The sequence below is a fragment of the Pavona decussata genome, unplaced genomic scaffold, assembly GCF_977016875.1.
Source record: "Pavona decussata unplaced genomic scaffold, jaPavDecu1.1 SCAFFOLD_81, whole genome shotgun sequence".
In the NCBI taxonomy this organism is placed as follows: Eukaryota; Metazoa; Cnidaria; class Anthozoa; order Scleractinia; family Agariciidae; genus Pavona; species Pavona decussata.
The window spans coordinates 730,001-748,439 of record NW_028145499.1 but is presented as its reverse complement, the minus strand read 5'-3'; the positions used below and the strand labels follow the sequence as shown (position 1 = coordinate 748,439).

Sequence of the window (18,439 nt, the reverse complement as noted above, 5' to 3'; positions counted from 1 at the left end):
AGGTTAAGTGCAGGTATGTTTTTGAAAATCCAGGTAGATATTAGCAGTCAATTTAAGTGGGCTTGTCCCAAGTTGAGCTGCTACATGCGAGACTTAGTACATTTTGCCTGCCAACTCAATTTTTGCCTTCCAGAGAGCTATTTGCCTGTGATATCTGTGCGAATTTGCAAAAACGTGCCTGCTAGAACTGGGCCTGAAGCTGGGCACCGCCCAGCTTCAGGCCTCTGTGGTTCTCCAAACTTGAGGGGGCTTGCCGTCAAGGACCAGTCTGTGAGCTAGCCCAGGGTGAGGGCTTGCTGCTGGGGGGTAGCTCTTGGTTGTGTGTCAAAAGCTCCGGGGTGGGGAGGAGAGGGTATTGTAGCCCGCACGAAACGCATAGATCTAAAAAATGTCTTGACTAGATCTAGAATAAAGTCTTTGAAAAGTCTAGTTTAGGTCTGGCGGCTTTTTTCAAAGAAAAGTCTTGGAAAGATCTACATTCTGAGCTAAAATGCAAGACATTTCTAGACATTTTGACAGCTAGACATTCTTAGCTCGAAACTAGACATTCTCAAGACAATTGTTTCGAAAGAGGTTTTCCCAGAAGAAAGGTCTTGGAATGTCTAAAATTGTCTAGAAAGAAAGGCAACCACAAGACGTTTCAATCAACACGTGGTCAAAGGAACGTGATGACTGACAATAATTTCAGGCTTGTTTTATGGTACGTGATCCTAGCAGCTTCGCACGCGGCCGGCTCGGGTCGCTTCTGCGAAGCTGTAAAAATACTAGCTGGTGTTGCACCCTTTAATTGGTTGACAGGAAAAAAACAACAAATAATACTTAAGATTAAACCTTTTTATTCGAAATAATATGAACTGCACATTCAGTAACAGTTATGTTTGCAACTGAATAGAATTAATATTGTTTCTTCACAATTAAGAGGACTAATTTAGTAATTAAAGAGCTTTCGTACAAATATCGCTTCTATTACCAACAAGCTTTAATAAATAGGTATACAAATATCATGCTTCTTCATTAGAGGATCAACTAAAGAGCTATTAAATTACTGTACAAGTATCGCTTCTTTCTAAGATTTCAGACATCTTACCGAAGAGTCGTGCAGCACACGTGCAAGTCTTCAAAAACTTGTAAATACTGTAAACTTTGTTATAATATAATTGCATAATTCACTTACGTGCTGCGGCTTGCTGATCCAACTTTTTCTTGGCAAATATATGTGGGTTAAACCGGGTTTGCAACCCTGGAAGCAGAGCTCTCCAAAATGACGCTCCTTCCACAAGCGATTTTCCCGTGAAATTAAAAAGCATCAACATGAGCTTGCCGCGTTACGATACCTTGCGTGTACATAAGCTTACATAGCGCATTTAATTACGGTTCTTTGACATTCTTCGGCGAGATCAAATGACGGCCTAGAGAACAAACTGATAAGCCTACTTGTGTCTCATCGACCCAAAAATGATCTTTGACTTGTTTTATAGCTAATTAAACGATAAAATCAACATGACCTACCATTTGAACTGCTTCAAATGCAGTTACAAAATCATGTTTTTATGATAGGCAACACCGTTGTGCGGCGTGCAGCAGCAACTAAATGAACGAAACTGTATTTTTGTAATTTTTTTGGATAGTGACCCTTTTTTTCGCGAAAATTTCGTGTCAGTATGGTAGTAAGACTGAAAATGCCCGTCGGTCAGAAATTTTCACAGAATTTGGTGTGCTCAAGCACGGATATTTCGTCGACTAGAAAACCAACATTTGTTCCTTTTGGAACCATACTGACTCCAGAAAACGTCGCCGTTTCTGAGACTTTCAGTCGAACTTTTCATTTCTGACTGCCGGGCATTTAGTAGCTTTTAGTCTACTTGCACCACTTCAGTGCTAAGAAAAGAACAATAGACCTTATCACGGTTTTCGACGCCATTTTGACGAGTAGGCAAACAGGCTTGAAATAACAGTGTTTTCATGGAAATCCGATGTTGAATAATTTTGATAAAACATCGCTTCTGAAAAATTCATGAATTGGAAACTTTTGGCACTAGGAAAAGGATTTTAAGAAAAAAAAATGGAGGGATGTAGCTGTGCCAGAAAGCGTCCAGTCGTGTTTTGAATTTTCCATACATTTGTCTGTATAGCGAACCAGCCGTGAACTGCTACTAAAAATAGCTCGCGGGAAAAAAATACAGGGAAATGTATGGAAAGTTCAAAACACAACTGGACGCTTTCTGACACTGCTACATTCCTCCAATTTTTTTCTTAAAATCATTTTCCTAATGCCAAAAGTTTCCAATTCATGAATTTTTCAGAAGCGATGTTTTATGGAAATTATTTGACATCGGATATCCATACAAACACTGTTATTTCAAGCCTGTTTGCCTACTCGTCAAAATGGCGTCGAAAACCGTGATAAGGCCTATCTTGTCGTCACGTTTCCATTTATTGAATAGCAATAAGTTGCTTTCTTTTCTTAGCATTTGCAGTGGTACACTTATTGGTAAACATTTTATGTAGCTTTCCTGGTTCCAATGGACGAATGCTTAGACTTGAAGCACAGGCTAGTAGATATCCTGGAAAAGAAATAATGTGAATTAGGAAAAAAACTTAACAAATCTATGATGGCTGGACTTTCTATAGTCGTTAATTTTTACATGGCGACGCACAAACATGACTGTAAAGGCGCTGTTACACCAGACAACGTTTCATGCAACTTGTCTCGCAATTTTGTTGTGACACAAGTTGCACGAAAAATTGCCCTGTGTAACATACCCTGCAAGCCTGCAACGGACATGTCTCGAAACTACTTTGTTGCTGCAATTGTCGCAAAAAGTAGAATCCGGTTCTACTTCTCGCAACGATTGCGGCAACGTTACAGGAATATTTCTATGCGTTGCCTGGGAGTGTTTACACCAGGCAACGTCTCGTGCAACTCGTCTCGCAACGGAGCAACAAAGTTGCAGACAGGTTGCACGAAACGTTGCCTGGTGTAACAGCGCCGAACCTTTTTCATAGACACAAGCCACCCTTAATATTCGCATAAAGCCAAGAAAGGTCATATCTGTGAGTGCATAAAAATTGTCACGCGAGGGGAAAATCAATCCACATCATTAGTCTCACCTTGAATAGCAGAAACGATGGCAGGGTTAAGAATTTTCTTGTTTTCTGGAACCAGTCTGGTTCCAAAAGCAACAGATGTTGCCAGCTCCTCTTCTGTAAAGAAGTGATCCACGAGTTCATGAAAAATGATCCGCAGATCGTAACCAGCCTTGTGGTGAATGGCCTTGAGCTTAGTTATTTGGATGAAGACGCCACTATTGGGGCAGAGTTCTTGTCTCCCTACACCTCCGTCTGAATGGGACTTTTGGAGCTGCTAAATAGATACATTTAATAACAGTAAACATGCATACATAAATAATTATATAAAAGTTATACAGGATTCTGGGTGATATCTGTATTGTAAAGAAGAAAGAGTAACAGACCGACCAGTAGCCAGTATCAGATTGGATGAGAGGTTGGTATGGCGTCAGCAGCCCAACTAACTTAACTATAAAGATCTCTGTAACATACCATATTAACTGACTTTGATGTCTTCTTCAAATATGATGTGTCATTTGGGACTTCGCCCATTGGGCTCAATGTTAATTCGTCTTCCTAGTTTATTAAACAATAATAACATATTCAGATGTTACAATATAAATGGCTGATACTATTACTATGGGAATGCTTCAGTAATTTTGTTCACTTTGGAACCAAATTTCAATCCCAATAACAGCAACAAAGATCTATAGTTAACTGAGAAAGTCATGCATCTGGGAATTGCATGTGTAACCTGGTCTCCCATGTAACAAAGCTGACATGTGAATATATGCGAAGAAATTGTAGAGACCAACTACCTTATTATAGTAAAAAAAATTAATTATTAAAAGTTTGATGTTGCAAAAACAAAAAGTGGCTGTATTGAAGAAGTTAAGTTAAAAACGTTCTACAAATTCGCGAAAATGTAGTGTCGTGAAATATCACCTTGTCAAAATAGCGAAATTAAGTTGTGGCAAAAATAATCTTTAGTAGCGAGATAATTATCATGAAGTAGTGCATACCTCGTTTGAAGTGGAGAGGCACTCTGTGAGTTTTTTAAGGTAACCCACAACTTGCATCGGCGCAGAAAGAAAAACTGCAAACAATAACAATGGTAGATGAGAAATATACCGGCCAGAATATTTTGTCGTGCCACGCAAAGGTTTATTTTGAACCAATAAACAATTCAGGTCGTTCAGACATGTCATCAAGTTAAAGTTAACTTTTAGTTTGTTTTTGTTAGGTTTAGTTTTTAATCAAAATGGAGATAAACAGAAATACCCACTTCAAAACAAATCGCTATGTTAAACACCGTTGTGATGCCCGAGATAACAATTGTCAGTAAAGTGAGCCTTCCAAGATTGATTTGTCTGATTTGCAAGAGCAAATTATTCTTGATGGAGGCGCTGAACTAAAGAGATTACCTGAACACTTTTGTTTGAGCTCCTCCAACTGAGCCTGGAGTTCCTCATTCCTTAACTTGTAAATGGCACAGTTTGAACACGCTGCAGATTCGGGTAGGGGCTTTGCTGCAAAGTTTCCATTCAGTCTTTGAGGTTCATCCACATCATACGATTTTCGAATCGCTCCCCCTAATACGTTTGCTAAACTGTCACGGGGTGGGTCCACCTGGTCAGATAGAAGGCCCATGTATGATGAAATAGGAGCGGTCTCACGTGTTGGTGATATGGTCGTGTGGGGGTGCACGTGGGTTTGTGGACGGGTGTTGGCAATCGGTGTTGAGCTTGCCTTAGGTGGACTAGTGTGGGTTGGTGATGTTTGAGGCGTAATGTTAATGTGTGAATTTGGTTTGCTCTGTGGTGAATTCAGTAATGAGTTTGTTCCAGCTTGTGGCGGTGGAATTGGTTTGTCGTTGCTGCTTTTTGGTACCGGGATATTAACGACCGCTGGCTCGTCGGTGTCGGTGGAAAGATCAACGACAACCGCAGGTTTTGCACTTACAGCATTAAAAAATGTTTTTGCCCTCAGTTGAGCGGCCTCCACATTCGCTGATTGAATCTTTTTTTTTTCCGCTAGGGCCGTACTTTTTTCTTTTTTTTTGGCGGCAGGAGTCGACTGGTTGTCCTCGCTTTCCTTCCGCTTGCTATTTTGGACCGGATTTGGTGTCGATTCATCATTTTCCACCTGGGCCGCACTCTTTTTTGGCTTTTTGGTGGCAGGAGCCGACTGGTCGTTCTTCTTGCTTTCCTTCCGCTTGTTTTTTTTGCTTCGATTTGACGCCGATTCTTCATTTGAGTCAGTTCCATTTTCATCTTGGAGCTCCTGCCCTTTGGGAGTCTTTTTTCGCTGTCTTGGCTTATCTATGGCCTCGTTTTCCTTATTTTCTGCGTATTTGTCACAGAGCAGGTGGAGTTCTTCTTCGTTTTCTAAATAAAATAATTAAATGAGAATAATTACGCCAATGCAAAGTGTCGTGTTCACTTGAAGTCACAAATTATTGCTCACTGGACTCACTGGTGGTAATTGATATCACGTCACTCAAAATAACAAATCATGACCACAGTTTCCGACATACACATCTGACAGATTGAGGCAAACACATGAATCAGTGCTTTATCCAGGCTATTTTTATATTGCGTGAAAAGCATGGAAGCAAATCTACTATTTTGGTCCCTGAAAATTCACATGAATTCTGTCCCTCCCAGTTGTCGGCTTCGAGAGAGTTGGCTTTATATATAGCTATTCTTTAAATTATGAGCGGCTTTTTTTGATATGCGTGATTTTGAAGTTTGTCGTGACGCCTTACGGAACCCACGCACACGCGACATATCGATCAGAGTGACACATGGTATTTTCAGATATCCAGTCACGAAAGAGTTGCATAAATTATGCCAGCATGGCTTCACTGAGGTCGCGCTTTATAAATATATACAAGATTAATAATATCATACATTTCGGTTTGTATTTCAAATAAAAATGTAGCAAGCGTTTAAAATATTAGTGTTTTATATAATGTATGTTCCAAATATCAGAATATCAGCTGTAAGGACCATAAGAAGAAGCTTTTTAATAAAGTTTGAATCTCAGGTAATTTTCCCGCCTAACTACATTTTCAATTACATTTTCCCATAGATATCAAGGTATTCGGTTTTCCGAGTCTGACTATATGTGAATGATACTAAGATATATTACAAAACTTACCAGAGTACTTAAGAATCTTGGCCTGGAACCACGAAGTATGTATTTTCTTACTCTTTACGGTGCGCCAAGCTACCGTTGCCACTTCTCCTTCTTTGATATTTGTACCCATGATGTCCGTTGCTGGCACAACTGAATACTGATCTTCTTCGATCCACAGAACACTGGCAGATAGACTGGCACTCATTTTTAGGTAGAATTAGATGTTAGAAGCTGACGATATTTGGCAAAATAATCTCTCACGAAGTAGCTATGTTAGCACACCTTCAAATGCAACGGCGAAGTAACTGAAAATCCCGCCTTACCGTTTGTAGGCTTGCTATCGGTTACTGCATACTGATTGGTGGATTTTGAGTTACTGGTATCACTTACACATACGTATTTCAATTCTTTGGTGATTTGAAATCACTGTAACACAACACAAAAGTCGCTTTGTCCTGATCGATTGAATTGCATCAAATAGAAAAAAAAAAGCACTAAAAGTTCCCTAAGATCTCATCAGCCGGTTGCTTGTTTGGAGCAGTTGAGCACAAATCAGGACCATGTCTGGAGAGCAGCCAAAAGAGAAGAGAAGACGAAGAACAAAAGCTGAAATAACGAAAGACTTGAGTGGAAATTATACCGAATCAAGCAGTCGTGTGGACTCCATTCAGAAGAGTATGGAGCAACCTTCACGTGCCGATACGGCTATTGCTTCCGAGAATATGGCACAATTCCTGTATGATGACATTTCTCACCAAGAAACTGATCTGTCTTTCCCATCTTTTAATTTCGAAGAGAGTACTGTTCTCATGAAAGGGGATAATGCTGTTAAATTTGCAACAGCATTTGCAACGGAAAACTTTGAACCTACAGGGCTCACTGATAAAAGCTTTATTCATTCAATGAACAATGAAGCATCTTTTTCGCAGAGCCCAATTGGTTTTGATTCCACCGTGGATTCTTTATTATCAGAAGAGAACACAAAAGACGAGGAGTCTGCCTGGTTACAGGAATATTTAACAAAAATACAAGACACTCTTCACGAAGAGCTCGTTCATGTGGAACAAGAGGCAAGTACAGAAGAGGAAACGATGGAAGATACATTCAAGTTGCCTACGTGCGGTACTGATAAGGAAAGTGAAAATCAGGATAATTTTGATCGCAAACCCTTATATCCAGGAGCAGCCATTACTGTTGGCCTAAGTGCTCTTCTGATTATGACATTTGCCCTCAGACACATGTTAAGCGGGCAAGCTTTATCGGACATGCTGACTTTAATTAGCGCTCACTGTCTTTCTCCAAACCTTTGCATGAAATCTATCTTCCAACTCAAGAAACATTTTCACAACCTTAAAGCACCCATGCATTTCCACAGATATTGCTCGCACTGCTTCCTGCAAATCGAAAACGACCTCGCCGTTTGCCCGAATTCTTTTTGTGCTCGTGACTTAACATGCTCTGGGAACACAGCCTTCTTCATTGAAATACCAATCGCATCACAAATTCAGGATTTTTTTGCAAGACCTGGGTTTTTAGAGCTGCTTAAACATCGATTTGTTCGGGTTAAAAAAGGTAAACATCACATTGAGGACATTTACGATGGTGAGCTCTACAAAAGGTATGCAGGTATCAATGGAATACTGTCTAGTGAAAAAAACATTTCACTTATGTGGAACACTGATGGCATCCCAGTATTTAAGTCATCGAAGTTCGCTCTTTGGCCCCTTTATTTTGTAATAAACGAACTGCCTTACAAAGAACGTATTAGTAAAGACAACATGATTTTTGCAGGCCTCTGGTTTGGCAGTTCTAAACCAATCATGTTGACATTTCTTCAGCCTTTTCATTCGTCGCTGTCCATTCTGGAGAATGAAGGTTTGCTTGTTGAAACCTCAGAAGGACAACATTTCACGGCACAAGCAATTTTGCTAGCAGGTACAAGTGACCTTCCTGCCAAGTGTTTGGTGTGCAACACAGTTCAGTTCAATGCATTTTATGGCTGCATGAAATGTAAACAGGCGGGGAAAACTGAGAAGACGGGTAAAAGAGGAGGACATGCACACGCTTTTCCCTTTAACTTTGAAAACCCTAAGGGCCCAAAACGTACTCACACGGAAACGTTGGAGGAGTCACGTCAAGCAGCTGTACAAGGAAAACCTGTCCATGGCATTAAAGGTCCATCGTGGTTTAGTGGGCTCAAACATCACGATATTATTGAAGGAACAGGGATAGATTACATGCACTGTGTTTTACTTGGCATATGTAAACGTCTTCTTGGTCTGTGGTTTGATTCAGGGGAAGCAGCGGACTATAAAATAAGTTCCCGTCTTGCTGAGGTGGATGCAAGACTCGCCGCCATTAAGCCACCAAATAATATATCAAGAGTCCCTAGGTCGATTGAGAATCACCGGAAATACTTTAAAGCCTCTGAATTACGTTCGTTTTTATTGTTTTATGGCCCTGCTGTTCTTTACAATATTCTTCCAAAACCATACTATGAACATTTTCTTCTTCTTAGTGAAGCAATTTTTATCCTGTTGCTAGACTCGATAAGCGAAATGCAATTAGAACATGCTGAACGCTTATTGTTTCACTTTTGCATTCTCTTTGAGGGTTACTACGGACTACGTTTTCAAACAGCAAACTTCCATCTTCTTGTCCATTTAGCTGATAACGTGAGGTCATTGGGGCCATTGTGGACACATTCGTGTTTCCACTTTGAGGACAAGAATGGCGTTCTGTTGAAAACATTTCACGGAACTCAAAACATTCAATTTCAAATAATATCAGCCGTGTCTATTTCAAAGAGGCTTCCAGAACTACGAAGAACTTTTCTTCCAGAGGAGGGTCCAATTACTGATTTCTACCGGGGAATGGTATCCTCCAGGCGGATTTCAAATGGAGTAGAATTATTTGAGGGATGTTTTGCCCTGGGAGCAAGTTCAGAGCGAAAGCTGACCGATTTTCAGCTTCAGGCCCTCACAGAATTCTTGGGACTTGCACCCCCAACTTCTGTGGTAAAATCATTCAAACGGCTTAAGTCTGGAAGTCGCGTTTTCCACTCAAAGGCGTATGAGCGAGTCTACAGTAGAAACAGCTTTACAGTTCGCGTAATTAAGGATGAAAATGTCCGAGAATATGGGCAAATTGAATTTTTCTTCCAGTGCGAACCTATATGTTTCTGCCTATCAAAGACCACTTGCAACTGCCGCGTTCGTAACTTGGCTGTCTTAACAAGACTGCGTGACTGTGTTCGCATCAAATTGATTGATGACCACGACACAAATGCTTCCTGTTTGCATATCAAGGTTGTTGGACCACCGCAGGCAGAGGATGTTATTGTGGTGGATATCAACCACATAGAGCACAAATGTGTTTTTATGTACTTTGATGACATGCCGGATGTTGCCTTTGTAGCTGAATTCCCAAATGCAGTTGAAACAGATTAGTGCGTTTTTTGATCACAGGAATTCACTCGCGCAGTTTTATGAGTACTTAGTATTAATATACATAAGTTTTTTGAGCATCCGAACGCGGGAAAGTCCCGGCTGGGAGTGAACCCTGGGGGCCTTTCCCTATACCTTGTTATGGTATTTTGTATTTTTTCGTGACTGATTTTGTTGTATTTGATTGCTTAGTTGAATTCAATGACAGGAAGGCCCCGGCCATAGAAATCTAGCAACGTTATAAAACGTTTTAGGATGTAAATATAAACAGATAGTTTGAAACATATTATAAACTAATTGCGATTTTGAAACGGCAATGACTGCATTGGCGTTGGAAGAAAATATATTTCGTATTTGGCACGGTCGCGAATTGCAATTTTGGGACAGGGATGGCTACATTATATTGACGGAGTCGTGAAGCGACGGAGCCCAATACGGGTTTTTTTTTCCAAAGCTGTCAATGAAGTGCCGTCTCAAAATCACGATTGAACTATTTTTCAGGCAAAACGAAAGTAAAACTGAAGATTGCACTGATTAAAATATAAATTCTTATTCGCTGCGATGTATAAACGTACACGAATGTTTTTGCGTGTAATCAAATATTTTTTTGGCAGAAAACTTATCAAAATACGGACATTTTCCTCCATAAATTGCTTATTTCAGTCTAACGAGACAAATTCGAACTTGCATCTTTATGAAGTTTTCTAAAGTACCAGGCACCGGGTAAACATGTAAAATAACGCAAACTCGACGAGCTTTTTACTCAAAACGTTTTTGAAAACATGCTTGCGTGATTAGCGCGCGCATGTTGAGAAGAGCGTTGTTTAATATCTGTCATATGACAAAGTAATCATTTCGTAGGCCGCTCTTTGAAGAAATATTTTCATTTTGGTTGTGAACGTTAGGAACACAACAAAGTCCAAGCAGAGGTTAGTGTTTGCAGGTTTTTGACGTCGCAAGATATTTCCTCTCCCATTATAAAATTACACAACTGTGAAGCGGCTCTTTTTTTTTAGATTACATGACATCGTCTCAAACAAGTGATGTTGTTAATTATCCGTCGGTGGTGGGCGGATCAAGGTGAATTAAATGTGGGGTTTTTGCTTGTTCAAGCAGCACACGCCATTTTCTGATGTTTTTTGTAGCGTTTTGAGTGAACTGCTGCTTGGAATACCTCCTCCTGATAATCAGCTGAACAATACTTCGGAATAATTCTTAAGATTTACCGATTTCCTTTATCTTTCATGATAGTGGAATTATTTTCTCGCGTGATCAGCTTCAATACTCTTTATAATTAAGTTCTCTACTCGCGCGATCGCACGTCTAAGAGTGGGAGTAAATATAGCTTTTTTATATCAAGTAAAAGCGGTGATGTATCCCGGCCCTTATAGATCCTGCACACATCGCCGACACTTATTTATATGTCTTGACTAGGCTAACGTCAAGACAAATTTAGATATAGTTTAAGTAGTACATCAGGGGAAACTCGATACCTGAGAAATTGAATGCAGCTGAAAATGTTATCGCATCACAGAAAGATCTAGTCAAGGTCTAATCTAGACCAAACTTCAAGACATTTTCTAGACAAACAGACGTAACAGAGGTCGAAAAGTCTTTCAAGACATTTGTTAGACTCTAAAGACTTTTAGTTAGTCTTGGAAAGGTCTAGATAATGTCTACAAGACCTTTGCTAGACCTAAGGCAGACAAATTTAGACCTAGCTGTTTCGTACGGGAGCCTTCAGCTTGGTCCAATTTGCTGTTTTTCTTAAACCAGGGTGACTTAATTCTAATGCCCTTTGACCTCCCCCATAGAGACACAGGCTGTTGACAATCAATTGCATCAAGCTGACACAAAGCCTGGAGTGTGGCCTAAATGCAGGTGAGTGACTTGCAAGTTTGTGTGAAAAGCAGAGGGGTGGGGAGGGAAGTGTTGTGAGACTCAGTTAGGGTGAACTTTCTGTCTCTGCGTAGGTTAAGTGCAGGTATGTTTTTGAAAATCCAGGTAGATATTAGCAGTCAATTTAAGTGGGCTTGTCCCAAGTTGAGCTGCTACATGCGAGACTTAGTACATTTTGCCTGCAAACTCAATTTTTGCCTTCCAGAGAGCTATTTGCCTGTGATATCTGTGCGAATTTGCAAAAACTTGCCTGCTAGAACTGGGCCTGGAGCTGGGCACCGCCCAGCTTCAGGCCTCTGTGGTTCTCCAAACTTGAGGGGGCTTGCCGTCAAGGACCAGTCTGTGAGCTAGCCCAGGGTGAGGGCTTACTGCTGGGGGGTAGCTCTTGGTTGTGTGTCAAAAGCTCCGGGGTGGGGAGGGGAGGGTATTGTAGCCTTCAGCTTGGTCCAATTTGCTGTTTTTCTTAAACCAGGGTGACTTAATTCTAATGCCCTTTGACCTCCCCCATAGAGACACAGGCTGTTGACAATCAATTGCATCAAGCTGACACAAAGCCTGGAGTGTGGCCTAAATGCAGGTGAGTGACTTGCAAGTTTGTGTGAAAAGCAGAGGGGTGGGGAGGGAAGTGTTGTGAGACTCAGTTAGGGTGAACTTTCTGTGTCTGCGTAGGTTAAGTGCAGGTATGTTTTTGAAAATCCAGGTAGATATATATATATATATATATATATATATATATATATATATATATATATATATATATATATATATATATATGTTTCGTTGAAGGTGTCCGCACGGTTGCCTAGCAACAGTGAAAAACAAAGTATGAATGACGTCGGACTGTCTGGCGTCGTCTGGAGCAAAATTTGCATACATCGCGAAAGTTTGCGTGCGGGATCAAATTTCAACTGCAATGTTCATCAATATTCACTGGATACAGAACTATCTCTCCAGAATCTTTTCCCTTTTTTCCAGAAATCTTTTTTGTGAAATATTGCATTGAAGAAATTACACGTTTTGTGGCCGCGGTAAAATAATTTTCCGTGGGAAATAAATTCATCGAACACGACAGCGCTGCACGCCTGTTGTACATTTCGTCGCCTCAGAAATAGATTTTCAACCGCAAACTAGCCTGAGGAACTACGAAAAGACCATGCTCATCAAAATAGTTGCTATGTTCATAAACCTTTTAATCTCCTCATTTGATGCCGTACAATACCAGTAAAGAGGGCTTTCCACCCAGCCCCAGCTTCGCGAGGTTTTGCGAGTCACGTATTTCTAGTACTAAAATTATTTGACATCGGATTTCCATACAAACACTGTTATTTCAAGCGTGTTTGCCTACTCGTCAAAATGGCGTCGAAAACCGTGATAAGGCCTATTGATATTCGGTGCCGCTGTAGTCTGCATACTAGCCTCCCACGCAGACGTTCTTAGGGGTTCGTCACGCGTTCCTGCCCCACGAACAGGAACGCAGGAACGCAGGAACGCGTGACGAACCCCTAAGAACGTCTGCGTGGGAGGCTATCTGCATACGTAATCTGTTTTTGTTATGCGAAGAAACCAGGAAAAAATTCTTGCGCTAAAGTACTGATTTCAATTCATGACCAAATTATGACTAAAATAGGCTGTTCTTGAGGCCTGTATAGAATTAACTGTGAAATAAGTTTAATTTAACCTAGTCCGTTAATGGCCTTAGCTCCCGTGAGTCTCCTCTAGCTCAGCCGGTGGGAGAACGTCCGAACTAGTAAACGGAAAGTTCGAGTCCTGATAGGAGCACTCGGATTTCCTTTTTCCAAGTAGGCCTGTGTCCCTCCCTGAATAATAAATCATTCTCAAGTTTTTTTGTCTATTGGGAACACGAACGTGACTTTCTGTGTCCCAAAGAAACAGGAGGTCAAAACATGCATGTGCTTACGTAAGTCTTCTAGCTGATCAAAGTCGCATTATGTTAAAATATTTTCAACCAATCAGCTGATTTTCCGCCTCATCGTTCTAGAAAGTATAAATTTTGCACCATTGCCTATTTTTCCATCTTGTCGGTAAAACGGTAGTCTTTGAGGGAAACTCATCACAGACAAAATGCAAGCTCAAGCTGGTAAATGGAGTGAGGTTAAACAAGCTACTGTGGAGGTTCAGAACATTTGTGATCAGGTCTGTTTGAAAGCATTCTTTCTTTAGCATTACATGGCATGACTTCTTTGTTCCCTGACAGTGAAAATTGGCCCTAGCTAGAAACAGTTGGGTTGCAACACCGAAATCAGGCCTAGCTAAATTAAAAATCAAACTGTTTTGCTGTCTGACAAAGTAAACACTCTTTAGCCTCTGAACCTAGAGGAGTGCTTTTTGTCCCAATAGCTGTGTAGCTGGAATCAAAATTCCCGGTTTGTGACCGTGTATGGCCGTTTCTAATACACAAATTACACTCAGCTGCCTTACTGAAAGCGGAATAATCATTGCTGAGTATTGCTGCTAACAGCAGAGATTCGTTTGATGTACTTTCTCACTTTCTGCAGTATTTGTAGAATACTGACAACCTTAGGCCATCAAAATGATGTAATTTCAGGGATTCCATAGTGATTCTGTAAGTTGTTTGAAGAAACGTGATACTGATACATCAAGCAAGACCACATTCTTTTTTCATGTTAGCAAATGAGTCTATTTATTCGGCCAGGGGTGGTCCAATTAATATTGGAAATGAAAGACTAATTTAATGGTAATCATGTTTAAACTTGTTTCTTCTACAGGTGAGGGGCCAAGCAGAGGAAATGGCCGGGATAGCTTTCCCTCAGTTCGTAGCCGAGAGTTATAGAGAACAAGTTGTAGCCGGAATGAATTACCGCATTAAGGTTGGTCCAGTATTACCCCACAGCTGAACAGCTGTATCGATACTAGTCTCGTTGTTGGATGGAAGAACTTCTCTTTGAGACTGTTACAATTCTAGACACTAGGGCAACAAGCTGCTTAGCACTTTAATATCTCACCACTGACTGTCACAAAAACTCTTTCCTGTCATGGACTCTTTTAAATCTTGTTCGCATCAGTTCTTGGGTTAGATTGGATGGCTTCTAGTCCCGAGCGTTTTATTACTTTTAGCAATATAATTTCCCATCACTGGCCTTAAAACTTACCAAGGCAAAGAAAGGCACAGTAAGACCCAAGTGTTCCTAAAGAACAGCAATCATTGCCAGTCAAGGAGCTGGTGTCAAAAGGAAGTCGCTAAAGAATTTTTGTTTCTCTGAAATTTGTCATTCGCTTCAGCATAAACCCCAGCTTTAGCTGAGTCCTACAACCTGTTGATCGATTATGGTGTGGTCATCATTTTTCAGCTTTAACAGCTTTGATAAGTCACACTTGTTGCTCTCACAGATGTTTTTCATCATAGCTGTGTGAGGGAATGTTAGAACGAACTCAATTATCAACTTCATTGAATTATTTCAAGTTGTTAGTTGCAATGGACTGACCCACGGGTAGCAGTTGCTAATGTAGGTGAGCCGGTCATTCGTCAACTGAAAATTAAAACGTCAGATCGGGAGGAGGAGTGCTTGCAAACAACCTTAAGGACGACATCACTTGCTACTTAAATTTTTAACTCTTGAAAATTCTGATTTACAGGTTTATGTTGGAAACTTGCCAGATCCAGACGCGTCAAGGTTCTGGAACCTGCGCGTGTTTCAGGCTAACGGAGGAGCCCTTACAGTCACTGGTATCGAGGCCATAGCAATTGATATGTAACCTGTGAGAGCTCCAAGCCAAGTCAAGCAGTTTTGCCGCTAATTTAACTAGTTTAGTCGAATAATTTCTTAATGTAAGGCGAGGCACTTTCTGATTATGTGTTGTTGTTTATGATCAAGTTTAAGCTAAGCATCACTGGAATCTCAACGATAAGATTTCATGCATTTCATACAAATAAAATAGTCACTACGTTTTAATGTTGGTCGCGACTCTTGATAAAATTAGCTTGTGTTTTATACCCTTTCCATGCAGTGATGACCAGTTTTTCCACATACCGCAGCATTGTTAGTGTCAAGCTAATGATATTTTCAGTGGCCCACACTGCGGATTACTTACGAAGTGGTTTATACGAAGTCCTATACCCATTCTATATTACTGCCTTTAAATCGTTGCTCTTACTGTTTAAACAATTGACGCGTTTATGGATTTTTAAGGCAGAACACTTTTATTTACTTATTTTGTTGCATACTCCTCTATAAAGTTCCCAATTTCGAGCCAAGCAAACTGAATCAATCCATAAAAAGTCCGATACTAATTTCCCAAGCACAGCTCCTCTGTAGCTAATAGATTCTCGGAATAATCGCGGAGCAACGTCCTTAGATTAAAGTTATCACCAATCGCTTCTCAGGTTTTACGTGCAACTCTTGCTTTTTCTCCATGCCACGGAGCTGTATCGAGCTAATTCTGAGATCAACGGGAGTGTTTTGCCGCTTGCATTATTATAGAACTGTTTCGATCATTGATTGAGTCACACTCGGTCTGATTTTCATTATGTCCTCCGGCTTGTGCTATGAAAAGTCAATGCAGCTTAATCTCCTTGCTCTGTGGTGCTTGCAACTGAAGTCTGTGGAAATTTGTGTGATGATTATTGAAGAGTAAATACACTCCTTTTTTTTAAGAACCTTTTTTATAAGAACGTCAAGGCTGAGATTTAACCAAAATTTTAAGAACGTATTAAGAGCGGCTGCCTGTAAGAATCGAGAACTGCATTTCAGCGACCACTCGGTCGAATTTCTGATATTTTGTCTGAAGATACCCTTGGATTAACTATTTTCGAAAATCATATTTTAAAGTTCCAAGGTATTTTATTTTTTGAGAAAATTGCAAGAGTTTGAAATGCGGCCTAGGTGCGGTCACTGGCCGATTAAAACCGCGAAAATTTAGCTCAAAGGACGAAGCCCCGTTCACGGTGTAAAATCACCCAATGAACTTGAAACTTTACACAAACCTAGACCAACCATCTTGCAAGAGAATTTAAAATACAATAAACATTCCAAACTCGCTGGCTGCTTTCTAACGCATGCAGATTTGTGTACGCTACTCAAAATGACCTTGAAACTAATGCTTATTTTCATTGAAATAAAAGTGTTTCTGGTATGTCATTTTCTCTAAATTAAATCTCATATATCGAAAAACGAAGAAAAGAACTTTATTTGCACCAAGTTTCAAGCTCTGATTCAAACTCTTTCCCACTCAAGGAAGATCGAATATGCGTGCGATACTTGCGGCTCGCAATTCACGTCACGAATTATGAGATCAGAACCGATTCACAAACACTTGACATCTGGAGCCCGTGAATGTTTCCAAACATCACATATTGGGCCCTAAAACTAATCAGACGGACTGAAGACAGCCATTCAATGTTTTTTTATCTTTCCTACTCTGCTCTAAAATAATATAGTTATTCCGGTCAATTAGCCTACGAAACATGTGCAACAAATTTGCATACCATTTCGATGTCGCAGGAAAAAATAGTGCAAATCATACTTTACAGCTCCTTTATCTTCTTAAATGAAGAAGTCGATCAGTAAAATGGAGAAAAGCGCGTGACTTTGTTCCTGTCGTGTCGTTTTGAGTGTTCGTGTTTCGCAGCGACGGCTCAAATCAATAAGCCAGTGTGACACTGATCAACTGTAACTCGATATTCCCTTCGGTGATGTGGGTAACGCGCACGTGATCCTGGCCAGGCACTTGTGCGTTCAGGGCGCTTTTAGAAAAGTAGAGCTTGGGGGCCAAGCTAGGACGACTACCCTGGAGATGATGACCTTGACGAGCTTTAGGACTGTTCAAGAGATCTGAGAGCCCACCTTTCCAGCGTTTATTTTTTCCCCGAAAAAAATCGACGTTCAAGTATTAGTGTAAGGTTTTTTTGTTTTTTTTTTTTACTTACAGTAATGCAGATCCCGGAACGTGGATTTTTCCATAACCACCATCCCCAAAATTAATAATATAAAATTTGAGGGTATCAGACTAGTCTGAGGGTATCAACTTTGAGGGTATCAGAGTAGTGAATTCCCCACCGACCAACGCGAACTTCCCCACCCCCATCCCCTCTGGCGATAAGCGTCAATTGTGGTTATTGTTTACTTTCCCAAACCGGTTTTATCGTTGTTCCTGCCGGTTTCTTTCAATTTTCGAGAAGATAAGAATCTTACCAGCCTTGGTCTGTCCACGAAAACTAACTTATTGCTAGCGCAAGCGGGTGAGGGCCGTTACTACCTTATTACTATCACGTTCGGGTGAGGGCCGTATTTCGCCTATTCATTTTCCAATTTCAGATTTCATGCTATTATTTTTTTCACAGAGTTGAAAGAAACTGGCAGGAACAGCGAGAAAACGGTCTAGGAAAGTAAACAATAACCACAATATTATTGACGCTTGTAGCTAGGGGGAAGGGGGGAGGTCGGGTTGGTGGTCGGTGGGGAACTCACTACTATGCTCTCAAATATACAGATTTCATACTTTTAATTGTAAGGATGGCGGTTATGGATGTTTCTCTCTTTCTTTTTTGCGAAAAAATCGACGTTCCAGGGTATGTATAATTGAAGTTAAAAAACGAAATGACACTAATACTTGAATTTTTTTCCCGAACAAAAAAATCAAAGCTGGCAACATGGGCTCTCGCATCTGTTGTACAGTCTTTTAGCTTGACAAGGTTTTCATCACCGGGGTAGTCGTAGCTTGGCCCACAAGCAGTACTTTTCACTATTTACAGTTCCTAAAAGCGCCCTAGCTTGTACGCGCAGGATTCCATACCGAAATGCCTGGCTAGGATCACGTGCGCGTTACCCACATCACCGAAGGGAATATCGAGTTACAGTTGATCAGTGTCACACTAGCCTGTGAACATCCGATTTTTTTTGAGGGGA

General features: G+C 40.6%; 2 protein-coding genes across 3 annotated transcripts; one reads left to right on the top strand and one right to left on the bottom strand.

The window, feature by feature from the left end:
- Positions 1–367: 367 nt before the first annotated feature.
- LOC146476098 (uncharacterized) lies at positions 368–6,431 on the bottom strand. Of its 2 annotated transcripts, none has more exons than XM_085115001.1 (6): positions 6,232–6,431; positions 4,494–5,456; positions 4,092–4,165; positions 3,562–3,645; positions 3,112–3,364; positions 368–2,564 (listed from the first exon to the last, which is right to left on the bottom strand). In XM_085115001.1, exons 1-6 carry the CDS (start codon positions 6,413–6,415, stop codon positions 2,434–2,436), a joined length of 1,689 nt encoding a protein of 562 aa, XP_084971127.1. In that variant the 5' UTR covers positions 6,416–6,431; the 3' UTR covers positions 368–2,433. The 2 variants fall into 2 exon arrangements, with proteins under 2 accessions (XP_084971127.1, XP_084971128.1); XM_085115002.1 differs by having other exon boundaries at positions 3,112–3,361.
- A 7,015-nt stretch (positions 6,432–13,446) lies between these two features.
- On the top strand, positions 13,447–15,371 carry LOC146476097 (cystatin-B-like). The gene is made up of 3 exons (XM_085114994.1): positions 13,447–13,709; positions 14,303–14,404; positions 15,171–15,371. Exons 1-3 carry the CDS (start codon positions 13,638–13,640, stop codon positions 15,288–15,290), a joined length of 294 nt encoding a protein of 97 aa, XP_084971120.1. The 5' UTR covers positions 13,447–13,637; the 3' UTR covers positions 15,291–15,371.
- The last annotated feature ends 3,068 nt before the right edge of the window (positions 15,372–18,439 follow it).